Source organism: Lissotriton vulgaris, chromosome 5 (genome assembly GCF_964263255.1).
Source record: "Lissotriton vulgaris chromosome 5, aLisVul1.2, whole genome shotgun sequence".
Classification (NCBI taxonomy): domain Eukaryota; kingdom Metazoa; phylum Chordata; class Amphibia; order Caudata; family Salamandridae; genus Lissotriton; species Lissotriton vulgaris.
Window position 1 is genome coordinate 1,923,526,405 of NC_141693.1, and position 19,988 is coordinate 1,923,546,392.

At 48.5% G+C, this 19,988-nt stretch overlaps 1 protein-coding gene across 1 annotated transcript in view; it reads left to right on the forward strand.

Moving 5' to 3' along the window:
* Positions 1-19,988, forward strand: part of LOC147717735 (complement C4-B-like) — a 643,152-nt gene that overhangs the window by 405,083 nt on the left and 218,081 nt on the right. Inside the window, exon 25 of the mRNA XM_086919877.1 lies at positions 7,671-7,746. Coding sequence (XP_086776003.1) covers positions 7,671-7,746 — 76 coding nt within the window. The remainder of the gene's footprint in view (positions 1-7,670; positions 7,747-19,988) is intronic.

The window sequence follows — 19,988 nt, forward strand, 5'->3', positions numbered from 1 at the left end:
TCTGATGCACCATCTTCGGGACATCAATTGACGGCGATAGGCGATCAGCCCACAGATTAACTGCTGCTGTCAGAGCCTGACAATACCGAAGGGGATGATGGGCAAAGTACTTGTGCAAATCAAACACTCAACCCCAGTCAACTGATATGGGTTTAATACATCATCATTCTTTAGCTCACTCCACCACCCCAGTTCAGACATGGCCATATGCAAATCAGTCTGATCCTGTGCCTCATGGGAACAGTCCAGCCAAACTGCCAAGCCATGTGTTCCCTGGACCGGAAACAAGCATCCTGGGACCGGTTTCGGATTCATAATCCTCATCAGCCAGGCTATTTTGAATCCAGTGTTAGAGTGACCAAGGGAAGGGACCCACGTCTGGGCATACCCTGCCAATTCAGGGGAAACAAAGCAATACCAAAGGGGATGATGGATTAAGTGCTTGAACAAATCAAACACTCACCCCCAGTCAACTGATCTTGGTTTAATCCATCATCATTCTTTAGCTCACTCCACCACCCCAGTTCAGAAATGGCCATATGCACATCAGTCTGACCCTGTGCCTCATGGGAACAGTCCAGCCCGAACTGCCAAGCCAGGTATTCCCTGGACCAGAAACAAACATCCTGGGACCGGCACAGGGTCAGACTGATTTGCATATGGCCATATCTGAACTGGGTTGGTGGACTGAGCTAAAGAATGGTGATGGATTAAACCCAGATCATTTGACTGGCGGGTGAGTGTTTGATTTGCTCAAACACTCAGTCTATCATCCCCTTTGGTATCGCGCTGTCAGAGCCTGAGCCTGTTCCTCCTAAAGTGTGACGCCCTTGTGGACCTCCATGCCGCTGGCCTCATAGGACTCTCAATTCTTGGCACGCAAGGAGTGAGCCGCCTGAGGCCCAGCCGACAGCTTGCATTGGGCTCTTTTACCGCACCTTCTCACTATCCCAAACACCCTCCAAATGCAGAGGAGAAAACGGGGAAGGCTGAGAGCTCCCCGCTAACCAGGCCAGCGGCCGCACGGGCCCCTTGTCCATCCCAAGACCAATTCCCAGCTGCTGTGTAGGAGGCGGCCACAGAAGAGATTAATCACAAGTGGCGGATGACCTAGCAGGATTCAATGTCCGGATCTCCATCCTCCACTTACTGCACCAGCCACCAAGAACTGTTGCCTGCCCAAAGGCTGTCCAGGCTCCCGCACTCCGCTCTGGGCTCCCGCTGCAGGGTTCTGTCGCAGCAGTCATGCGGGGCACAGGTAGGCTCCAGGAACCTCCTCTGCCGGTCTCCTAGGTGCAAGTGCCAAACTGGCCTGGTCGCCAGAATCCAAGCTGCTCCGCTGGGCTAGTGGACGCTCTACTTCAGCCACAGGCCATGTTGCAGGCCCTGCGGGCCCCAGAGGCCAAGCGTCCAAGGCATGGAATATGACACTGTTCAATCGGTGCTGCTGTATCTCCCCATTCCAGAGCCACTACAAATGGACCATGGAAGGAGCAGATGGCAGTGGGCATAACTGGATTGTAAGTCTCCCTGTGGAGCATCGCTAAAGCCCGCCACCCATATTGCAGTGCCAGGCCATGCCCCTTAAAATAGTAGTTTTGAAGAAAACTTGTAGGTAACTTGTATTTTACTCTAATGCGGTAATGCTATCCTATGGGGAAACAAAGCAAACGCACGGAGATGATGGACGGAGCGCTGAAACGTCTGGGCATACCTTGCCAACTTAGGTCAAACAGATGATGGATTCAACCCTGATCTGTGATTGTGGGTGAGTGTCTGAATAGTTTCAGCGCTCCGTCCATCATCTCCTTGTGTTTGCTTTATCCTATGGGGAAAAACACATATAATGCATGCGGGTACTTAGCAGCGACACACAGGACCAGTCATCTGGAGTTAAGATACGTATGGAGCAAGTTCCAAGATACCACCAACGGATCACCTCGGTAGGCTCTGGGCTGTCCGGGTCAGAGGTGCTTTACGGCTTTGAGTGCCCCATTGGTTTCAATGGGAAACAGTCCTGGGAAAAAGAGGCTGCAATCTGGGACTGGGCGGGCACTACCGTTGAACCCAGTATGGGGGTAAGATCCTTGAGATGCTTGGCAGGTAGGGACACCATTGGTACACTTCTTCTTGGGCTTTAGAGCCCCGGTGTAGGGGTATCTTTAGTAAGGCTGTGCGTTAAACTATTCTCCACTGGCGGAGTTTACTGAGTTTTTTGTCACTCCATGCTCCACTTGAAGTGCAAAGTCTGGCAAAAACTCCGCCGCGTAACAGAGTTTACCTGAGCTGTGCAGGCCACTCTCAGCCTTCACATTAAGACAGACAACGGGAGTGCTTCTGTTCAGATTGAAGCAATGACACACACAGCCTCAAGTGCTGATTAACTCGCTGTGTCAGCCCTACAGGGAGAGCGCTACGTACATGGAGACAAGACAGAGCCATGGCTATTGGCTACCACAAGCTGCGAAGCCTCACACGTACAAGATGGAGCTGTGCTGCACCTTGGCTTCCACACAGTGGGTTATGCTTGCCCCTAAGGGCCGCGCTGCCACTTCATCCGCAATGCCGAAGGGCCGGCATCAGGCCGAACCAGCCTCTCCCTCCCTTTCAGGTTTCCCTCCTGTGGGGACTTCAAACATACAGTAGCAGCAGCACCCAGCAGAGAGACTCCAGTAAGAGGCCTTGTTTCTTACAACTTCCCCACTTGGGTGCAGGCTGGGCCCGAGCCGGCGAGTCCCACGCGCTGCAGCCCCTGCTATCAGAGCTTTATGCAGAGGAGCTACAGCTTCTCTTGGCAAACAATGCCTTCAGCTTCAGTTCTTGGTGGGCCACCAGTTGCCTCACCCCACTGGTATCGCCTCCAGCTACACCTTCTCTGGCTTCCCCACCATGGCTCAGGATGGGCCTGAGCCGGCTTAACCGGTAGCCCCACACACTGCTGAAGCTCTATGCAGAGGAGCTGCAACTAGTCTCGGACAAAAACATGCTTTTGGCTTCTTGGCAGGCCTACCAGAAGAAGAACCTGCACAACCAGCACTGCCAGCACCAACAGCACCTCGGGTCAGCCATCCGCCGCGGGAGGAACAACACCACAGTAAGTAAGTGCACTTTTAAATTAACCCGCTATGAGTACTAATTAATATTCAGCCATGTTTTTCTAACAAGAAAATGACATCATAACACATTGCTTTGCTCCTCCCCTGAATTGATCTCTCACTAAAGCTTGAGCTATTGTTATTCCGCCCACTCGTGGAACTCTGCGTAGCATGGCAGAGTTTTTGGGTCACTTCGCAGAGTCTGCGTAGCTCTGCAAACTCCGCCCAGACCTAGTCTTTAGGCGTCAGGTCTGTGCTACAGGAGACACTCGTGGTTGAGGAGGCCTGCACAAAGAAGCTGCAGGCAGCGACTGGAAGTGCAGTCCGGGCAAATCCAAGGTGAGGTTTGATTCTGGTCGGTCTCAGGACCTCCCTGGCACCATTGGCCCACTTCAACTCAGACTGGGGGACACAGGTGCAGTGGTGCTTTCCTGTGACAAGTTTTCACGGGCCAGAGTCCTCACAGTTCTTCTTGGGTGCCTACATGGTACAGGGAAGTAGCTCTGCTACTTCATGAAAGATGCTGGACGCTCCTTGAAATGCTGGCAGTCCTCCCAGGTTTTTTGGAAGCAGAGCAGCTGCAGGACGAGTCTTCTTTGCTGACATTGTCTGGGACACCCGGAAGGCCAGCAGGGTTGGCGCCAAGTCAGTTGCTGCTCTGCAGTTTTAGGTCTTTGTGGCTCTTCTGTGTCTTTCTTCTTCTTAGGTCATCCAAATCTGCTTTCCTGGTGCTAGGGGCTTCCATAAATACTAGATTTAGGGGCATTAAGGGGAGTAAAAGGTGGTAACAAATGGGCTACTTTCCCTTGGGGTCACTACACACCCTATATGACCAATTCTGTGGGAAATGACCATAACCCTGTCCCAGAGTTCCTAATGCTACCATCGCCAAGATAGTGGAATTTTCCTTAAGGGGGGCACATCAGGCAGTTTACCTTAGGGGTGTGACTGGCTTATAATGCACCACGCCTCCCTTCATATCAAATTTCTTGACGTTCTTGGTGCAAAATGGGCCCATGGCAGGGGGTTGGCATTTCCTCTCTATGCTGAATCTGCAGTCACTTATCAAAGGTGGCAGAGGTCTTTGAAGCCACCTGCCTTGATAGACTGATTTCCTAACCATCTCGCTTGGAGGAGGTGCCAACACCTCTGACCAGAGCAGGCACTGTTTCTGCTTTAGAGGGGTCAGACACCTGTCTGTGGTGACAGGCTGGTCTGCACCAGTCAGCCAGCACACTAGTAGTTGGTAGGTTTTCAGGGGCACCTCTAAGGTGCCCTCTGGGTGAAGGTATTAATAAATCCACCACTGGAATCAGTGTGGGTTTAATAATACAAGGTGTTTGATACCAAACACCATAGATTTCAGTGAAGCTATCATGTCACTGGGCAAATCGTTTTTACCGGAGACAGCACATACACTTGAAATGGCTTCCCTGTTCACTTGTGATATCTGTGAATTCAATTAAACATCACAGGGGCATATTTGCTTATACGGATATGCCCACACATGTAATATAGTGCACCCTGACTTAGGGCTGTAAGGCCTGCTCTAGGGGTGGCTTCCTTATACTATAAGAAGTGTCTACAGGCATGGCACAAAGGGATGTGTGTTAAGTTGTATTTTTACTTTTTTCTGCACCATGGCATGCAGCCTGCAATGGCAGTTTGCAAGTTGTTGCTGAGGGGTCTCTTAGGGTTGCACACTATAGGCTGCAGCCCTTAGAGACACTCTTTAGCTTATTTGCCCTAGGTACAAGGGGTGTCATTTACTAGGAACAATTGTACAGTTTAGGTAAAGAGACCTGTCAGTGGGGACCTGGATAGCAGGAACCCAGTGCACTCCTGTCAAAATTACATCAGATACCAGGCAAAAAGTAGGGGTGACCATGTCAAAAAGGGGCACTTTCCTACATATGTATTGTATGCAACACAAGTGACTCAGCACTCATAGTGTCAGAAAAAATATTATAACACAACCATTATTCATTATCTTCTTAAAAGTATCTTCTGACTGTAGCAATAGACTGTAAAAAGAAGTTTTCAAGAATGCATAAAGAAATATGATGAGTTATTGCATTGTGTGGCTCTGTGCATATAAATATCTAACATACGATAGAAGACTTATGGTTGCGTTCTAATTAAAAAACTTTGATTGCTGAGTCACTTGTGTTGCAGACATTATAGTGGACTTTGTCCTATAATGGAATTTACGGGGGCTGATCTCCCTGACTCATGCACCTGTTTCATTCTATATTTAACTGTATATTTACCAACGTGATAAGTATAATAATTGTTTCCTCAGCCATTACAGTGTAAATCAACTGTTATATGTGCTGTATATAGCAGTTATGCACTTTAATTCATGTATTCACCGTCACTGCATAGTTTCTTGAGCACCTTTTGAAACAATGTGTTGCTAAATGGGTTTGTATATATTCTGAGTATAAACTCGTTGTTGTCAATAATAAATTGAATTAATTAACAAGCAAGCAGTTGATAACCTTATTCAATTTGCCAAGGAGCATAGGCCTGCACTTCCCCCTAGGGGGACCATTGTGTTGGAGTTTCCAAGATGACTCTCACATGTAAACGCTTTTCATCTTGAGTGGAGCTCAGGCCTCCTGTACACCTTTCCTCCAGAACCACTCGTGGACAGAGTTCTCAAGAAGATCAGGAACGACCGGGCCCAACTCATTCTTGTGGATCTGGACTTGGCTTGGAGAGTCTGGTATACCGAGCTGTTGAGTATGTCCATCGGTCCTCCGATCAGGCTGCCTCTTCTGGAAGATCTCCTGTCGCAGCCCCCAAACCTGTCAATGCCCTGCCTCATGTGTAGAGATTGAGCAGTGATAGTTGACAGCTTTTGACTTTCGGCCAGAAATCTGTAAGGTTATTTTGGCAGTTTAGCGTCCCTCCATGAAAACGGTATACGGGAGCACGTTTGTGACATGGTGTGCAGACAAACAGGTTGAGCCCTTATCTGCACCACTTTCCCAAGTTATTTTGTTTATATTTACCCAGGTCCAGAAGGGCTCTGCATTGGGCAGGTTCTAGGGTTATTTGCCTGCTATCTCAGATTTTCTGCAGCTGGCAGATCAACCTTTCCTTTTGAAGTCCCCTAATGTAAATAGTTTCCTTAAAGGTCTTCAGCACATGCTTCCTCCAGCTCTCTTTGTTACACCTCAATGGGACCTCAATTTGGTTCTTACTTTTCTTATATGCGCTCCCTTGGAGCCGCTTCATAACTACCCTCTTAGGCTCCTCACCATCAAGACAGCCTTCTGGTGGTAATTACTTCTGCCCGGAGGGTCAGTGAACTGCAGACGCTGATATTTCAGCCTCCATGTATATCCTTTGAGCCAGACTAACTGGTCCTTTGAACTCGACATTTTTCTTGCCGAAGATAGTCACCCCATTGCAAGTAGGACAGCCCATTACCCTATCCTTTACTCTCTGCGTCATCCCTCTAAGGAAAAGAAGAGACTCCACTGGCTTGACCCAAAAAGAGCGCTGTCATTCTACCTTGACCTCACAGAACCATTGTGGGTGGGCAATCAACTCTACGTGGGGTATTTCAGAGCCAAGAAAGGGAAGGTCATGCAGAAATGAACTATCTTCGCATGATTGTGTTCTGCATTAAGATCTGCTACGCATTGGCCAAGGAGCAATCCCCGGAAGGCTTGCGTGTTCATTCCACCAGAACAAAGGCTGCCATCACAGAGTTAGCACAGGAAGTTACGGTCCTTGCCAACTGTCAAGCTGCAACGTGGGCTTTGTTGAACATGTTCACAAAACACTATTGCCGAGACAGTCAGAGCCATTGGGATAGGCATGTTGCCTGTTCGGTCCTGCAGGACTTTCTAGTCTAAATCGGATTTGCAGATCCACCTCGGGAGATGTAGTGCTTGGATATCTATTCTAAGATCAGGAATCTACAGCTAAAAAACTCTATTCGATGAACTAATTACTTACCTTCGGTAACACCTTATCTGGTAGAGACTCTATCCAGCCACAGATTCCTTACCTACCCACCCATCCTCACTGCTCTGCGAACAGATATTTTCAGGTACATGGCTGGTCCCTTTTCAGGGCCCTAGTTTTGCACACCAGGGTCAGTGTTCTTCGTGTCTCTGTACTCCCTGCTTGGAAAGTCACGAAAAGGAACTGAAGTTAGCGCAATGGTGTGTCACCTATTTAGGCACTGCACGTCACTTCCGGTGCGGATGATGCTATGGGAGCAACTGATTCCACTTACCGGCGCACTGGGTACTGCTCACCCAAAAAATTCCAGATCCTGCCTGACTCTTGGGAATATTTCTATGGTATGGAACCTGCAGCTAGACAGAGCCTCTACCAGATTAGGCTTTACTAAAGGTAAATATCATGATCATAAGTGCACAGTCCTTCCATCTCATAAAGTGCTGGATTTTCTTTATATTTCCAATGTCTGCACTACTGCTTGAAGTGTATAATGTAATGGACCACAGCTGCATTAAAATGTATTCTGTAGAAAGATTCTGATGGATAAAAGTATAGTCTAACTGTCTCTATTAATGCTTTTTTACCTCTTTTCAGGTCACGCGCGACTCTTGACTTTTAGGAAAGATGATGGGTCATATGGAGCTTGGAAAACCACTCCTAGCAGCACCTGGTCAGTTTTTTGCTTTCTGTACCTTACTTCTTTTGCCTATTGAGCTCATTCGGAATTCTTGATCACTGGATTGCCAGTTTACATATTAAGGGATCAGATATATCATTGGCTCAGTAAGCCATCCACCATTATGTTGTCCCAAGATTATCATTATTTCCAATTCTCTTGGGTTATCATTGAGTTGGTCCCAGATGTTTCTCTGTTGACTATGTCCCAGGTCCATCACTAGCTCAGATGTGTCTATCGTAGCCCCGGTCTCAGATTTATAAGTGGCAAATTTCGAGGCCCATTGTTGTCTCCGTCCCAAACATGTTATTGGCTGAGTCCCAGAACCATCATTACCTCTAATTTTGATTCACCAATGGCTCCCTCCTAGGTCCATTGTTGTGTCAGTCCCTGCAGTTCCTGCAGCATCATTGTCTTTGTTCCAGGTCCATATTGGCTCGATCCCAGTCCATCATCGCCTCGGTCAAAGGGCCATAATTAGCTAGGTCTTTTAGTGGCTCAATCTTAGTCTAGGTCTATCAGTGGCTCAGTCCTAGGTCGATTACAGGTCCATTCACCAGTTCCTCATTTAAACACCATTAGCTGAGCACCATGGGCCTTATCATGGTCTGGTCCGCACCACAATGTACTTGGTGCACCAGCTATAGACCAGGTCAGCACGACCTATTTTTGTTAATATGGTACCCTCAGTACAGCTGCAAGCTCACATCTGCCCTAAGGGCAGCAAGTCAGTGAAAAGCGGACCAGCAGAAGCTGTCAGTCCATCTTTCACCATATAGCAGCTATGCAGACTGCCTTTCAATGAGGGACAATAAGTGACTGCACCCAACAACAAGGGATTGTAAGAAGTTAGCCTGGCATAAGATGTCCACTTGATCTAGTGGGCACCTTGCACAAGTCTAATCGACCCTTATTGATGGTGGTTGTAAAGTCAACCTTATAGAAAGCTACCCTAGTGGTAGCGTGGACCAGCAGTCATCAGGCTAATACTTCAGAGAGCGTATTAAGCAAGTTGTTTTACCAATTGTAATCCATTGAGTACCAAATGAAAGGACACCACACAAGGTATATATCAAATATATATGTATTAATTCTAAACACAACCCTCTGCACTCTTTATGAGGTCAGAGGTAAAAGTACAATACAAGAATGTCAATTAGCATACGATAAGTTGCACAGTATACGTTTTGCCCTAGGGGCCTCACAAACCATATATTAAAATAGTGGTATAAGAACCACGTGAGAATTAGAAAGCAGGCCTGGGTCCTGTGGAATCGCTGGGGCTACCCTAAACAACCAAAGGTTAGGAAGCAGGAGGCCCACGGGAGACGCGTGCAGTGTCTAAACACAGCCGCGGGTTACCATTGATTTTCTATAGAAAACGAACAAGTTACAGTTTTGCAATTTAAGGATACTTCCGGATGGACAACGATGAAACCCTTTTAGACTTAGACACTAGGAGGGCCAATACCCTCTAGACTACCAGAGTACTCATGTTACCTCACCCACGGAAGCCGGGTGCATAGGTGTCTTTTGATGTCTTGTTTCGTCGTCGATTTCAATGGAGAGCTGCAAAGAGGTGCTTCAGGTGACCAGAGAAAAAGTGTCCGGGTGGATCCAAGGGAGGGATCGAAGATCTGAAGAACCTGAAAGCAGAGGGGACAGAGTCTGGGTCACGTGGCAGTGACCAGGATGGAACCAGGAAGGAACCAGGCGATGTCGGGTGCTTCCAGGTGAAAAGGTGAAGTTTGTTTTTTCAGCCACGAGGTCCCACAAAGGACCTAGTTGACTGCGGTGTCGGTATTCGGATTGGACCCAACAAGCCTTGGCAAACGCAACCCACGCAGGATGTCAAGATTGGCTTTGTTGCAGACCAGCAAGGTCGTGGAGCTTTTCCTTTGCAGGGAAGCTGGAGCAAGCCTGGAGCAACCAGGAAAGCAAGTTAGATTCAAAACGGAGTCTTCAGGGGCCTCACTAGCCAACAGACTAGGAACCGGGAAGACACGTCAAGCTGAAATGCAAGAGCGGGCCCCACTGGACACTCATGGAGTGTGGAGGCCTGAGCTTCGGTACAAATGGTACTCTGGTCCGGAGCTTCTCGTACCCCAATGCACAACTGCGAGTTTCCTTGGCAGTCGATGCAGTTAGCAAAATGCAGGATGTCCAGGAGTTCCGGTCCCACGTCTCTCGTGTCTGTCACGGGTCTCAGAATTGCTGGGAAAGTCGAGCAGCGTCAGAGATGTTTCGAAGTCTGTGTCCCGTGTCGCAGATTCTTTGGGAGCCTCGAAAATGCAGACCGGCAAAGTTGCTGTTGGTGCCTGTTTGTACAGGGTGGTCACTCCTTGACCACAAGGGAGATGTATTCCGTCTTCCAGTTGAAATGGAATGTCGAAGGTCCAGGAAGTTTCGTCCAGGGTAATCTAAAGTTCTAGTGACTGGGGTCCTATACTTATAGTAAAATTAGGGGCTGGACTACCCTTAAGGTCCCTCTTATGGATGGACCTAGGAAGAGGTTGGTTACACCCCTTTCCCTTTGTCCAGTTTTGCACCAGAGCTGGGGCAGAGTGCCCCAGCAACCGGTTTGAACTGGGAAATGCATGGAGCACCTAGTGTGCCCCAGGCAGTGTCTGGAAAACATTCACTGAATGCATTCCTCCCTGCCCCAATACACAAAACCCTGTCTGGCGAGGTGCCAGCACCTCCCTGGGCAGGAAACCTATTGTCCAGTCCTCCCCTGCCGGAGTTTCGTCCAGCAACAGGAGACCAGACTCGTGTCTGTGGCAACAGCTTTCATTTTGTGATGCTGAGGCTCTGTTTAACTTTAACCGGATAAACCAGTAACTACATGTCTTCTCTCTCTAGAAGGGTGAAATGCTACCCGGGGGGGTAGTATTCCAGAGTGTTTGACACCTTACACGAGATGTTTTGATAAAGCCAAACCAAAGTTAGCATTAACCGCAAGGATTATAATTAGGGCTCCCGGTTTTATGGTATTCATTTTTTTAGCATTTACGTCTGTATTTATCCATATTTATTATTTGCCCACTTTATCTGTATTTATCCATATTTATTTTGTGTTTTGCGGATAAATTAAGTTATGAAACTGTACATTTCCATATTTATTTAACCGATAGACGCGCACTCATACTTTGATGTCTGTCTGTTTTGGTTATTTAAGCTACCAAATATTATGTAACAAAACATCCACTGGTAAATATTAGCATTATACCACAAATGTATGTTGATACATGGCATTATTTAATGAAATTGCATCCTATTTTTTAATTTCCCATGCTGTCCATTAAGGGTGGGCGGCCAGCTACGCTCCGTGCACGGAGTGTGCGTAGTGCCGTCTACTCCGCATTTTGCGTAGCGGGCGTAGCCAGGCGGCACTACGCACGCTCCGCAGACGGAGCATAGCTGGCCGCCACCCGCCTCCCTCCCGCCCTCCCTAAATACTTTATATTAAAAGTGTAAAATAATTAAAAGGCACTTACCTTGCCGGCCGCTGCCCGCCGCGTCCCCGGGGCTCGCTATCTTCATTCTGCCGACTTGTGTACTAATGCGCATGCGCGGGCGGCCGCGCATGCGCATTTCTCACGAAAAAATGCGCATGCGCGGCCGCCCGCGCATGCGCATTAGTAAACAAGACGGCAGCAATGAAGATAGCGAGCCACGGGGACGCGGCGGGCAGCGGCGGGCAGCGGCGGGCAAGGTAAGTGCCTTTTAATTATTTTACACTTTTAATTTAAAGTATTTAGGGAGGGCGGGAGGGAGGCCTGAGGTGCGTAGTGGGGCTACGCGGAGTGCGGAGGTGGGCGTAGTTTCTCGCCCACTTCACGTAGCTCCGCGAAGCCCCACTACGCCCACTACGCCCAGGGTTACTGTCCATCTGCTCAGCTGTTGACTAATAATTCAAGAAAAACAGCATAGAGTCACTTAAAAGAAGCCCCTTTTTCCGTATTGATCCACTTAAAAAAATAAATGCAGATAGAAAACACAAAATGTTTTCTGTCTGTATTTGTCTGTAAAAATCTGTAAAAACTGAAAACCGGGAGCCTTAATTATAATGCACTTAAGAGTATATGGTATGGCTATATCATAGAACAGCTATAAGGAGGTGGTTCCGAAAGCTGCGGAGGGGCTCAGCTCATGCTTGGGCACCCTCTCACATAAAACCAAGCACTCTACCTCCAGGATTGTCGAGGTCTGCCTTAGGAGTGGCTTATAGGTGTATATGCGTCTATATAGGTATATAGATATAGGTATACTATAGCTAAGTAAGGGGTGATTACACCACCTTACCCAGGCTGTGTGAACAGACCTGTGGTGTCAGTTTGGAAGGCAAACCAGTGGTGGCACAATATATGCTTCAGCCCCTGGTAGGCCTAGGGTGCACCTATGCCCTGGGTACCTAGGGTACACTATACAGGGGCTCACAAGGGTGACCCAGTAACCAATCTGGTATGTACCTAAGTACATGGAGTCCATTTTATAGAGAAGGCAGATAGCAGGGTCCCAGGCCAACTAAGTCAAAAACCAGCAGTTGGGATAACCATATAGTCAGATATCCATCTTCCTACAGGGATGTCTGGAGGGACCTTGGGCCTCACTTTCCTCTGTATTCAAGTATAACCCTTGGAAAGGGGAATCACACTGAATGTGTACCACCTCTTTGTGTCACATAGACAGACTGCTAACTGCTGCTTTTCTTATGTGCCAGCGCCTATATTAGCACAATGGCACAGAGATGGAGTGTTTGCTCATTTGCATGGGCCATACTGCCATGCTAATGAGGAATGCTTCCTTTATATCGCACCTGTGTACATGTAGCACTAGCACAAACTGTATTAGAGGAGGGGCTGTGCAGCTTCGGCCCGTTCTTTAATACCAACGTGATCCAGGATTGCAGAAAGTAGGCGCACATGCCTGTTGTTGCTTCATATTTAACAACAAGGGGGGGTGATGGACAGAGTTTCTGAATTAAGCAGAATACTCTAACCCAGTCAAGAGATCAGGGCTAGATCCAACACCGTTTTTTAGCTCACTGCACCATCCCAGCTCAGAACCTGGCTATATGCAAATTAGTCTGTTCCTGTCCCAGTGCATGATGGGAACAGGGCAAACCAAACTACCAAGCCAATTCTTACACTGGGAAGGAAACAAGCTTCCGGGGACCGGTTTCTGGCATTTCAGCCGTCGTCGGCCCGGCTTGCTTGAATCATGATGGTACAATGAGCAAGGGACTCACATCTGAGTATACCCTTCCACGCTTATGGTGGACAAAATATTTAACAACAAGGGGTGATGATGGACAGTTTCTGAATTAAGCAGAATACTCTCACCCAGTCAAGAGATCAGGGCTAGATCCAACACCGTTTTTTTTTAGCTCACTGCACCATCCCAGCTCAGAACCTGGCTATATGCAAATTAGTCTGTTCCTGTCCCAGTGCATGATGGGAACAGGGCAAACCAAACTACCAAGCCAATTCTTACACTGGGAAGGAAACAAGCTTCCGGGGACCGGTTTCTGGCATTTCAGCCGTCGTCGGCCCGGCTTGCTTGAATCCTGATGGTGCAATGAGCAAGGGACTCGCATCTGAGTATACCCTTCCACGCTTATGGTGGACAAAATATTTAACAACAAGGTGTGGTGATGGACAGTTTCTGAATTAAGCAGAATACTCTCACCCAGTCAAGAGATCAGGGCTAGATCCAACACCGTTTTTTTTAGCTCACTGCACCATCCCAGCTCAGAACCTGGCTATATGCAAATTAGTCTGTTCCTGTCCCAGTGCATGATGGGAACAGGGCAAACCAAACTACCAAGCCAATTCTTACACTGGGAAGGAAACAAGCTTCCGGGGACCGGTTTCTGGCATTTCAGCCGTCGTCGGCCCGGCTTGCTTGAATCCTGATGGTGCAATGAGCAAGGGACTCGCATCTGAGTATACCCTTCCACGCTTATGGTGGACAAAATATTTAACAACAAGGGGTGGTGATGGACAGAGTTTCTGAATTAAGCAGAATACTCTCACCCAGTCAAGAGATCAGGGCTAGATCCAACACCGTTTTTTAGCTCACTGCACCATCCCAGCTCAGAACTTGACTATATGCAAATTAGTCTGTTCCTGTCACAGTGCATGATGGGAACAGGGCAAACCAAACTACCAAGTCAATTCTTACACTGGGAAGGAAACAAGCTTCCGGGGACCGGTTTCTGGCATTTCAGCCGTCGTCGGCCCGGCTTGCTTGAATTCCCCAACATACTCAGATGTTGAGACGGGGATAATTGCAATGAGGATGACCTCTATCATGTGGACACTGATCCTGATGATCAAGACCAACAATGGACGGACACTGCTGACTCAAGGGATCCGCAGACTGGCCCGGACACTCATGTGTACAGTGTGAAAACGTCTCCTACTGAGGACAAAACTGCTTATAACGCCCTTATTGAGAGGGCAGCCAGTTATCATGACGTCGAGCTACATGCTGACCCTGTGGACGAAGACTTTCTGGTCGACACTTTTTCAACTTCAGAAAGGGCAGTCAAAACCCTACCCATGCTCAAAGGGGTCCTCAAGCATGCTGCTGACATTTTTAAAGATACCACTAGGGCCAGGGTGTTAAAGTTGAGAAGAAATATCGGCCGGCCCCTGTGGACCCTCCTTATATAATGCCATTGGATTCATTGGTTGTTTCTAATGCACTTAAGAGAGCGAACTCCCAGACTACAGGTGATGCTTCTCCTCCGGACAAAGAGTCGAAGGTTATGGAAACCTCAGGGAAAAGAGTAGCTGCGCAGGCGGCTAACATCTGGCGCATTGCTAACACTCAGGCTCTCTTGGCCAGATATGACAGGGCACATTATGATACCCTTGAGACGCTATTACCACACCTACCTGATCAGTACAAGGAGGGGAAACTCATAACCAATGCTTCCATCAAGTGTGCTCTGGACGCAGCTGACACTGCAGCCAGGGCCATCAGCACTAGTGTTATGCTAAGACGACACGCCTGGTTGAGGATTTCAGGCTTCAAACCTGAAATTCAAACTTCTATTCTCAATCAGCCAGTTAACCCAGACTTCTTATTCGGACCTGAGGTTGACACCACCCTTGAGAAACTTAAAAAGGACAGAGACTGCAAAGTCTATGGGGGCTCTGCAGTCACAGCAGTTTCGGGGTGGCTCCTTTTGTCGCTCCAGTACTAGAGGCCCCTCAAGAGGCCAGTCAACGCAACAAACAAAAGACAATAAGGGAAGTACACAATCCACCTACAATAAGAACAACCGTGGTGGATATCGGGGAAACAACATCAAGGGCAGAGGCAGAGGAAACAACAGTTCCAGATCCTCTGCCAATACCAAACAGTGACGCCCTGTCACTGCCCCCCGACCACATAACACCTGTCGGGGGGAGACTACAACAGTTCCTGCCGATCTGGAAATCCATCACCACAGACAGGTGGGTGAGAGACATTGTACAGTATGGGTATTGTCTGGAATTAACGTCCACTCCACCCAACATCACACCAAAACACCGTCCTATGTCCGCAGAGCACTTACACTTATTGTAGCAGGAGGTCGCCAGCATGCTGCAAAAAGGGGCCATAGAGCTCGTGCCTGTAGAAGAACAAGGGTCAGGGGTGTACTCTCTCTACTTTCTAATACCCCAAAAGGACGGGTCGCTCAGACCTATACTAGACCTCAGGCCTCTAAACAGTTACATTCTGTCAGAGCATTTTCATATGCTCACCTTGCAACAGGTTCTGCCGTTACTCAGTCAGGGAGACTTCCTCGCAACGCTGGATCTAAAAGATGCGTATTTCCATGTACCCATACACCCGTCACACAGACCTCAGGTTCACTATTCAACATCAACATTATCAGTTCAAAGTCCTCCCTTTCGGAGTAACAACGGCACCCAGGGTGTTCACAAAGTGCCTGGCAACAGTAGCAGCACACCTCAGGAGACAGCACATACATGTCTACCCTTATCTGGACTACTGGCTTATTCAAGCAAAGTCGGCCCAGCAGTGTGCCAGCCACATGTCCCACACCATTCATCTTCTTCACAGTCTGGGATTCTCACTGAATTACCCAAAGTCACACCTTCAGCCCGCCCACGTGCGACAGTACCTGGGTGCGACCATAGACACTCTGACAGCCAAAGCACAGCCAAATTCAGTGAGAATAAACAGCATGCAATTGCTGATACAGAAATTCAGACCTCAACGCTCGCTTCCAGCGAAAGTGTTCTTGCAGTTGATAGGCATGATGGCCTCCTGCATTTTCATAGTCCCGCACGTGAGGCTACATATGCGTCCGCTTTAGGAGTGCTTAGCACGTCAGTGGAATCAGGCTCAAGGACATTTAAAGGACCTAGTGTTGGTGAGCGGTCGGGCATTCAACTCTCTGCATTGGTGGAACCCACAAAACCTTTGCAAGGGCTGACCGTTCCAAGAGCCTGTTCCACAAATTGTACTGACGGCGGACGCGTCTCTCCACGGATGGGGAGCTCATGTACTCCACTACACAGTGCAGGGACTATGGACAGCACAGCAAAAGAAGATGCATATCAACCTTCTGGAACTGATGGCAATCTTCATGGCGATGAAAGCTTTCAAGGTACACTTGTGCAATAAGGTCGTGTTGATCCGGACGGACAACATGATTACCATGTACTACATACAGAAGCAGGGAGGAACGCACTCTCCACAGTTGTCTCATCTGGCTCAGAGCATGTGGAAGTGGGCCATTCAGAGGAACATCTTCCTCATGGCGGAACACCTCCCGGGCAAAGACAACCAGATGGCGGATCTGCTTAGCAGACACAGCCACCAGATGCACAAGTGAGAGATACATCCATCAGTACTCCAACCGTACTTTCAGCAATGGGGCCATCCACAGATAAACCTGTTCGCCAAAAGGGAAAACGCAAAATGCCAAAGCTTCGCAAGCAGGTTCCCACACCCACAGTCGCAGGTCAATGCGATATGGATGAACTGGTCAGGCAAATTTGCGTACGCTTTTCCCCCAGCACCTTTGATACCGCTGGTGGCACGCAAACTACGGCAACACTCGATGACCCTCATCCTGGTTGCTCCAATGTGATCATGCCAACCATGGTACACCACGTTTCTGGAACTATCCGTGGTACTGCATCAACGGCTACGCCTCACACCCAGACTTTTGACGCAGAACCATGGAGACATTCAGCTTCCAGATCTGCAACAGCTCAACCTGGCAATCTGGCTCCTGAAGTCCTAGAATTTGGCTACCTCAACTTGCCGCCGGAATGTATGAATATCATCAAGGAGGCAAGACAGCCCACAACCAGAGCATGCTATGCGGCTAAATGGAAAAGGTTTGTCATATATTGTACCAACAATGACATTAACCCACTGGATGCATCTATTCAAAACATCATCTGTTATTTGTTGCATTTATACAGATCTAGCGTACAGTTCCATTCGCATACATTTATCTGCCATAGCAGCCTATCTTCAGAACAGGCAGCACCTCTCCTTATTCAGAGTGCCTGCGATTAAAGCTTTTCTGGAGGGACTTAAAAGAGTGATCCTTCCCAGACACCCACCGTCACCAGTCTGGAACCTAAATGTGGTCCTCACCAGATTAATGGGACCCCCTTTTGAACCTCTACACTCTTGTGAGATTCAATTTCTGACTTGGAAAGTTGCTTTCCTAGTGGCCATTACCTCACTGAGGAGAGTTAGTGAACTCCAGGCACTAACCATTACAGAGCCATTCATCCAGGTCCACGCAAATAGGGTGGTATTACGCACCAACCCTACATTTATGTCTAAAGTGATTTCGCAGTTCCACATGAACCAGACCATAGAACTGCCAGTTTTCTTTCCCAATCCGAAAAATGTCGCAGAGAGATCCCTACACACGTTAGATGTCAAAAGGGCTCTAATGTACTATATAGACAGAACAAAGGATTTCAGAAAAACAAAACAGCTTTTCGTTGCCTTTTCTCCACAACACAAAGGCAACCCCATTTCCAAAGCAGGGATAGCTCGGTGGATCGTTAAATGTATACAGATTTGCTATGCTAAGGCTAAACGCACAATAACCATTCCACCACAAGCACACTCCACACGTAAGTTAGGAGCGTCCATGGCTTTCCTGGGGAATATTCCTTTAGAAGAGATATGTAAGGCAGCCACTTGGTCCACCACACATACATTTACGAAACACTACTGCGTAGATGTGCATTCTAAACAGCAGGCAGCTGTAGGACAGGCTGTTCTCAAAACTCTTTTTCAGACTGCTGCAGCTGGCACGGGCAGCCGCCGCTAACAGGAGGGACTGCTATGTAATCTATGCACAGATATGAATTCAGCAGCCCACATGCCTCGAACCGAATATGCTACTTACCAGTATGCATCTGTTCTTGGCATGTAGGGCTGCTCCCCGGCACCTGTAGCAGCTGTAGCATTCAGAATTATTGTCTAGCATGGACATCACTCACTGGATTACACTCCATCTCTGCCACAATGGTGAAAAACAATCTGAGGATGGAGAGGATGCCCATGTGCACTGTAGTCCAGGGGAGGAGCCACCTATCTCGTGATACTTCGAAGACTCTTCCAGGACAACAATGTACAATCATCCGGACCCAACACTAGGCGGCGATCTATGCACAGATATGAATGTCAGCAGCCATACATGCCAAGAACAGATGCATACTGGTAAGTAGCATATTTGATCGATGGAGAAGGTGGCACAAACCTTATCGACGTCGAGGGACAACAATGCAGTGGCTACTGAGGAGGCGTGGCACAAATCAAAGTCGAGATCCCGATCTACGTCAAGAGCCCATTCATCATCCCCAGGGCTGAATATTGTGCAAATTTCTCCAGAGAGAACTCCTAGGGCTGGCGAAAAGGAGGTTTTCGGTCTGTCGCCACGGTGGCTGAGGACTTCAGAGGGACAGGCGACCGCAGAAGTCCAGGCTCGGACTACTCGCAGACATACTCACCCTCTAGAACCTCAAGAGACCCTGAGAGAGGCGCTACTGCGAAACCTTCAAAGTCGCCTCCCAAAAGACCACGGTTGCCAGCCACACGCGGATCACAGTTAAGGGGTCATAACAGCTCGCACCACGAACATGCACACAAAAGGAGGCGCAGAAGATCATCCACCTGGTCTTCTTCCAGTAGGTCCTCTGTTCTGGACTACTCACCAAACCTTTCATCTACGCCACCTTCAAGGGTGTCTCCCATTGATGACATTGGGACTTTCTCTGACGTACTTGGCAGAGGAGCTAGGAAACTGAATATCAGTTTGTATACTCCTGTGGTCCCTACATCAGTATTTTTTGAGACATTGCACCATCGTACAGCTCCCAAACCTCTGCTACCTCTGGTGCGAGGCTTTTTAGAACCTGCTATGGCCCCGTTCCTCACCCCTGCCACAGTGGGGTCAGTTCCATCAAGGATCGCAAAGAAGTACAAGGCTCCAGACCAAGATCCCTTATTCCTTATGTCTGATCCTCCTGCGGATTCAGTCATTGTGGCAGCCGCCAAGAAAGCACACTCAGCATCCTCATCAGCTTCTGTTCCTCCAGAAAAGGACAGTAAGCAAATGGACTCTTGTGGCAGGAAGATGTGTACTACGTCTGCATCATTTATGAAAGTCGCAAGTGCATCAGCCCTTCTGAGGTGCTACGACAGGTCTCTTTGGGACTCCCTACTAGGTTTACTGACAAGCTTCCCAAAGAAGATCGACAGGACTTCCAAGAGATCCTGCAGGAGGTTGGTTTAGTAGCAAACCCGGTCATCAGCACTGCTGCAGACGCCTCAGACCTTGCAGCGCATGGCTATGACACGGCAGCTGCTCGTGGAACTCAGCATGGTTGCGCCTCACAGGTCTTATACCGGACGCCCAGAAGAGGATTCTCAACCTGCCTTTCAACGGCTCCTCGTTATTTGGCTCTCACGCTGATGAGGAGATGACAAAGATGAAGACCGAGCTGGACACGGTCAAAGCAGTTGGACTAGAGAAGCGGAAGGAGTTTCATAAACGCTTCTGTCAATACGACAAGCGCCCCTTCTAGCAGAGGGTTCAAACCTCTCAATGGTCCTCCGAAAACCAGCAGAGGTCTCAATTCCAGCAGAAACATCCTAGCAGAGGAGGGGGGGAACAATAAACAACATCAGTCATCCTCCAAGCAGCCTCCAAAGCAGTGAGGCATTGCTTCCTC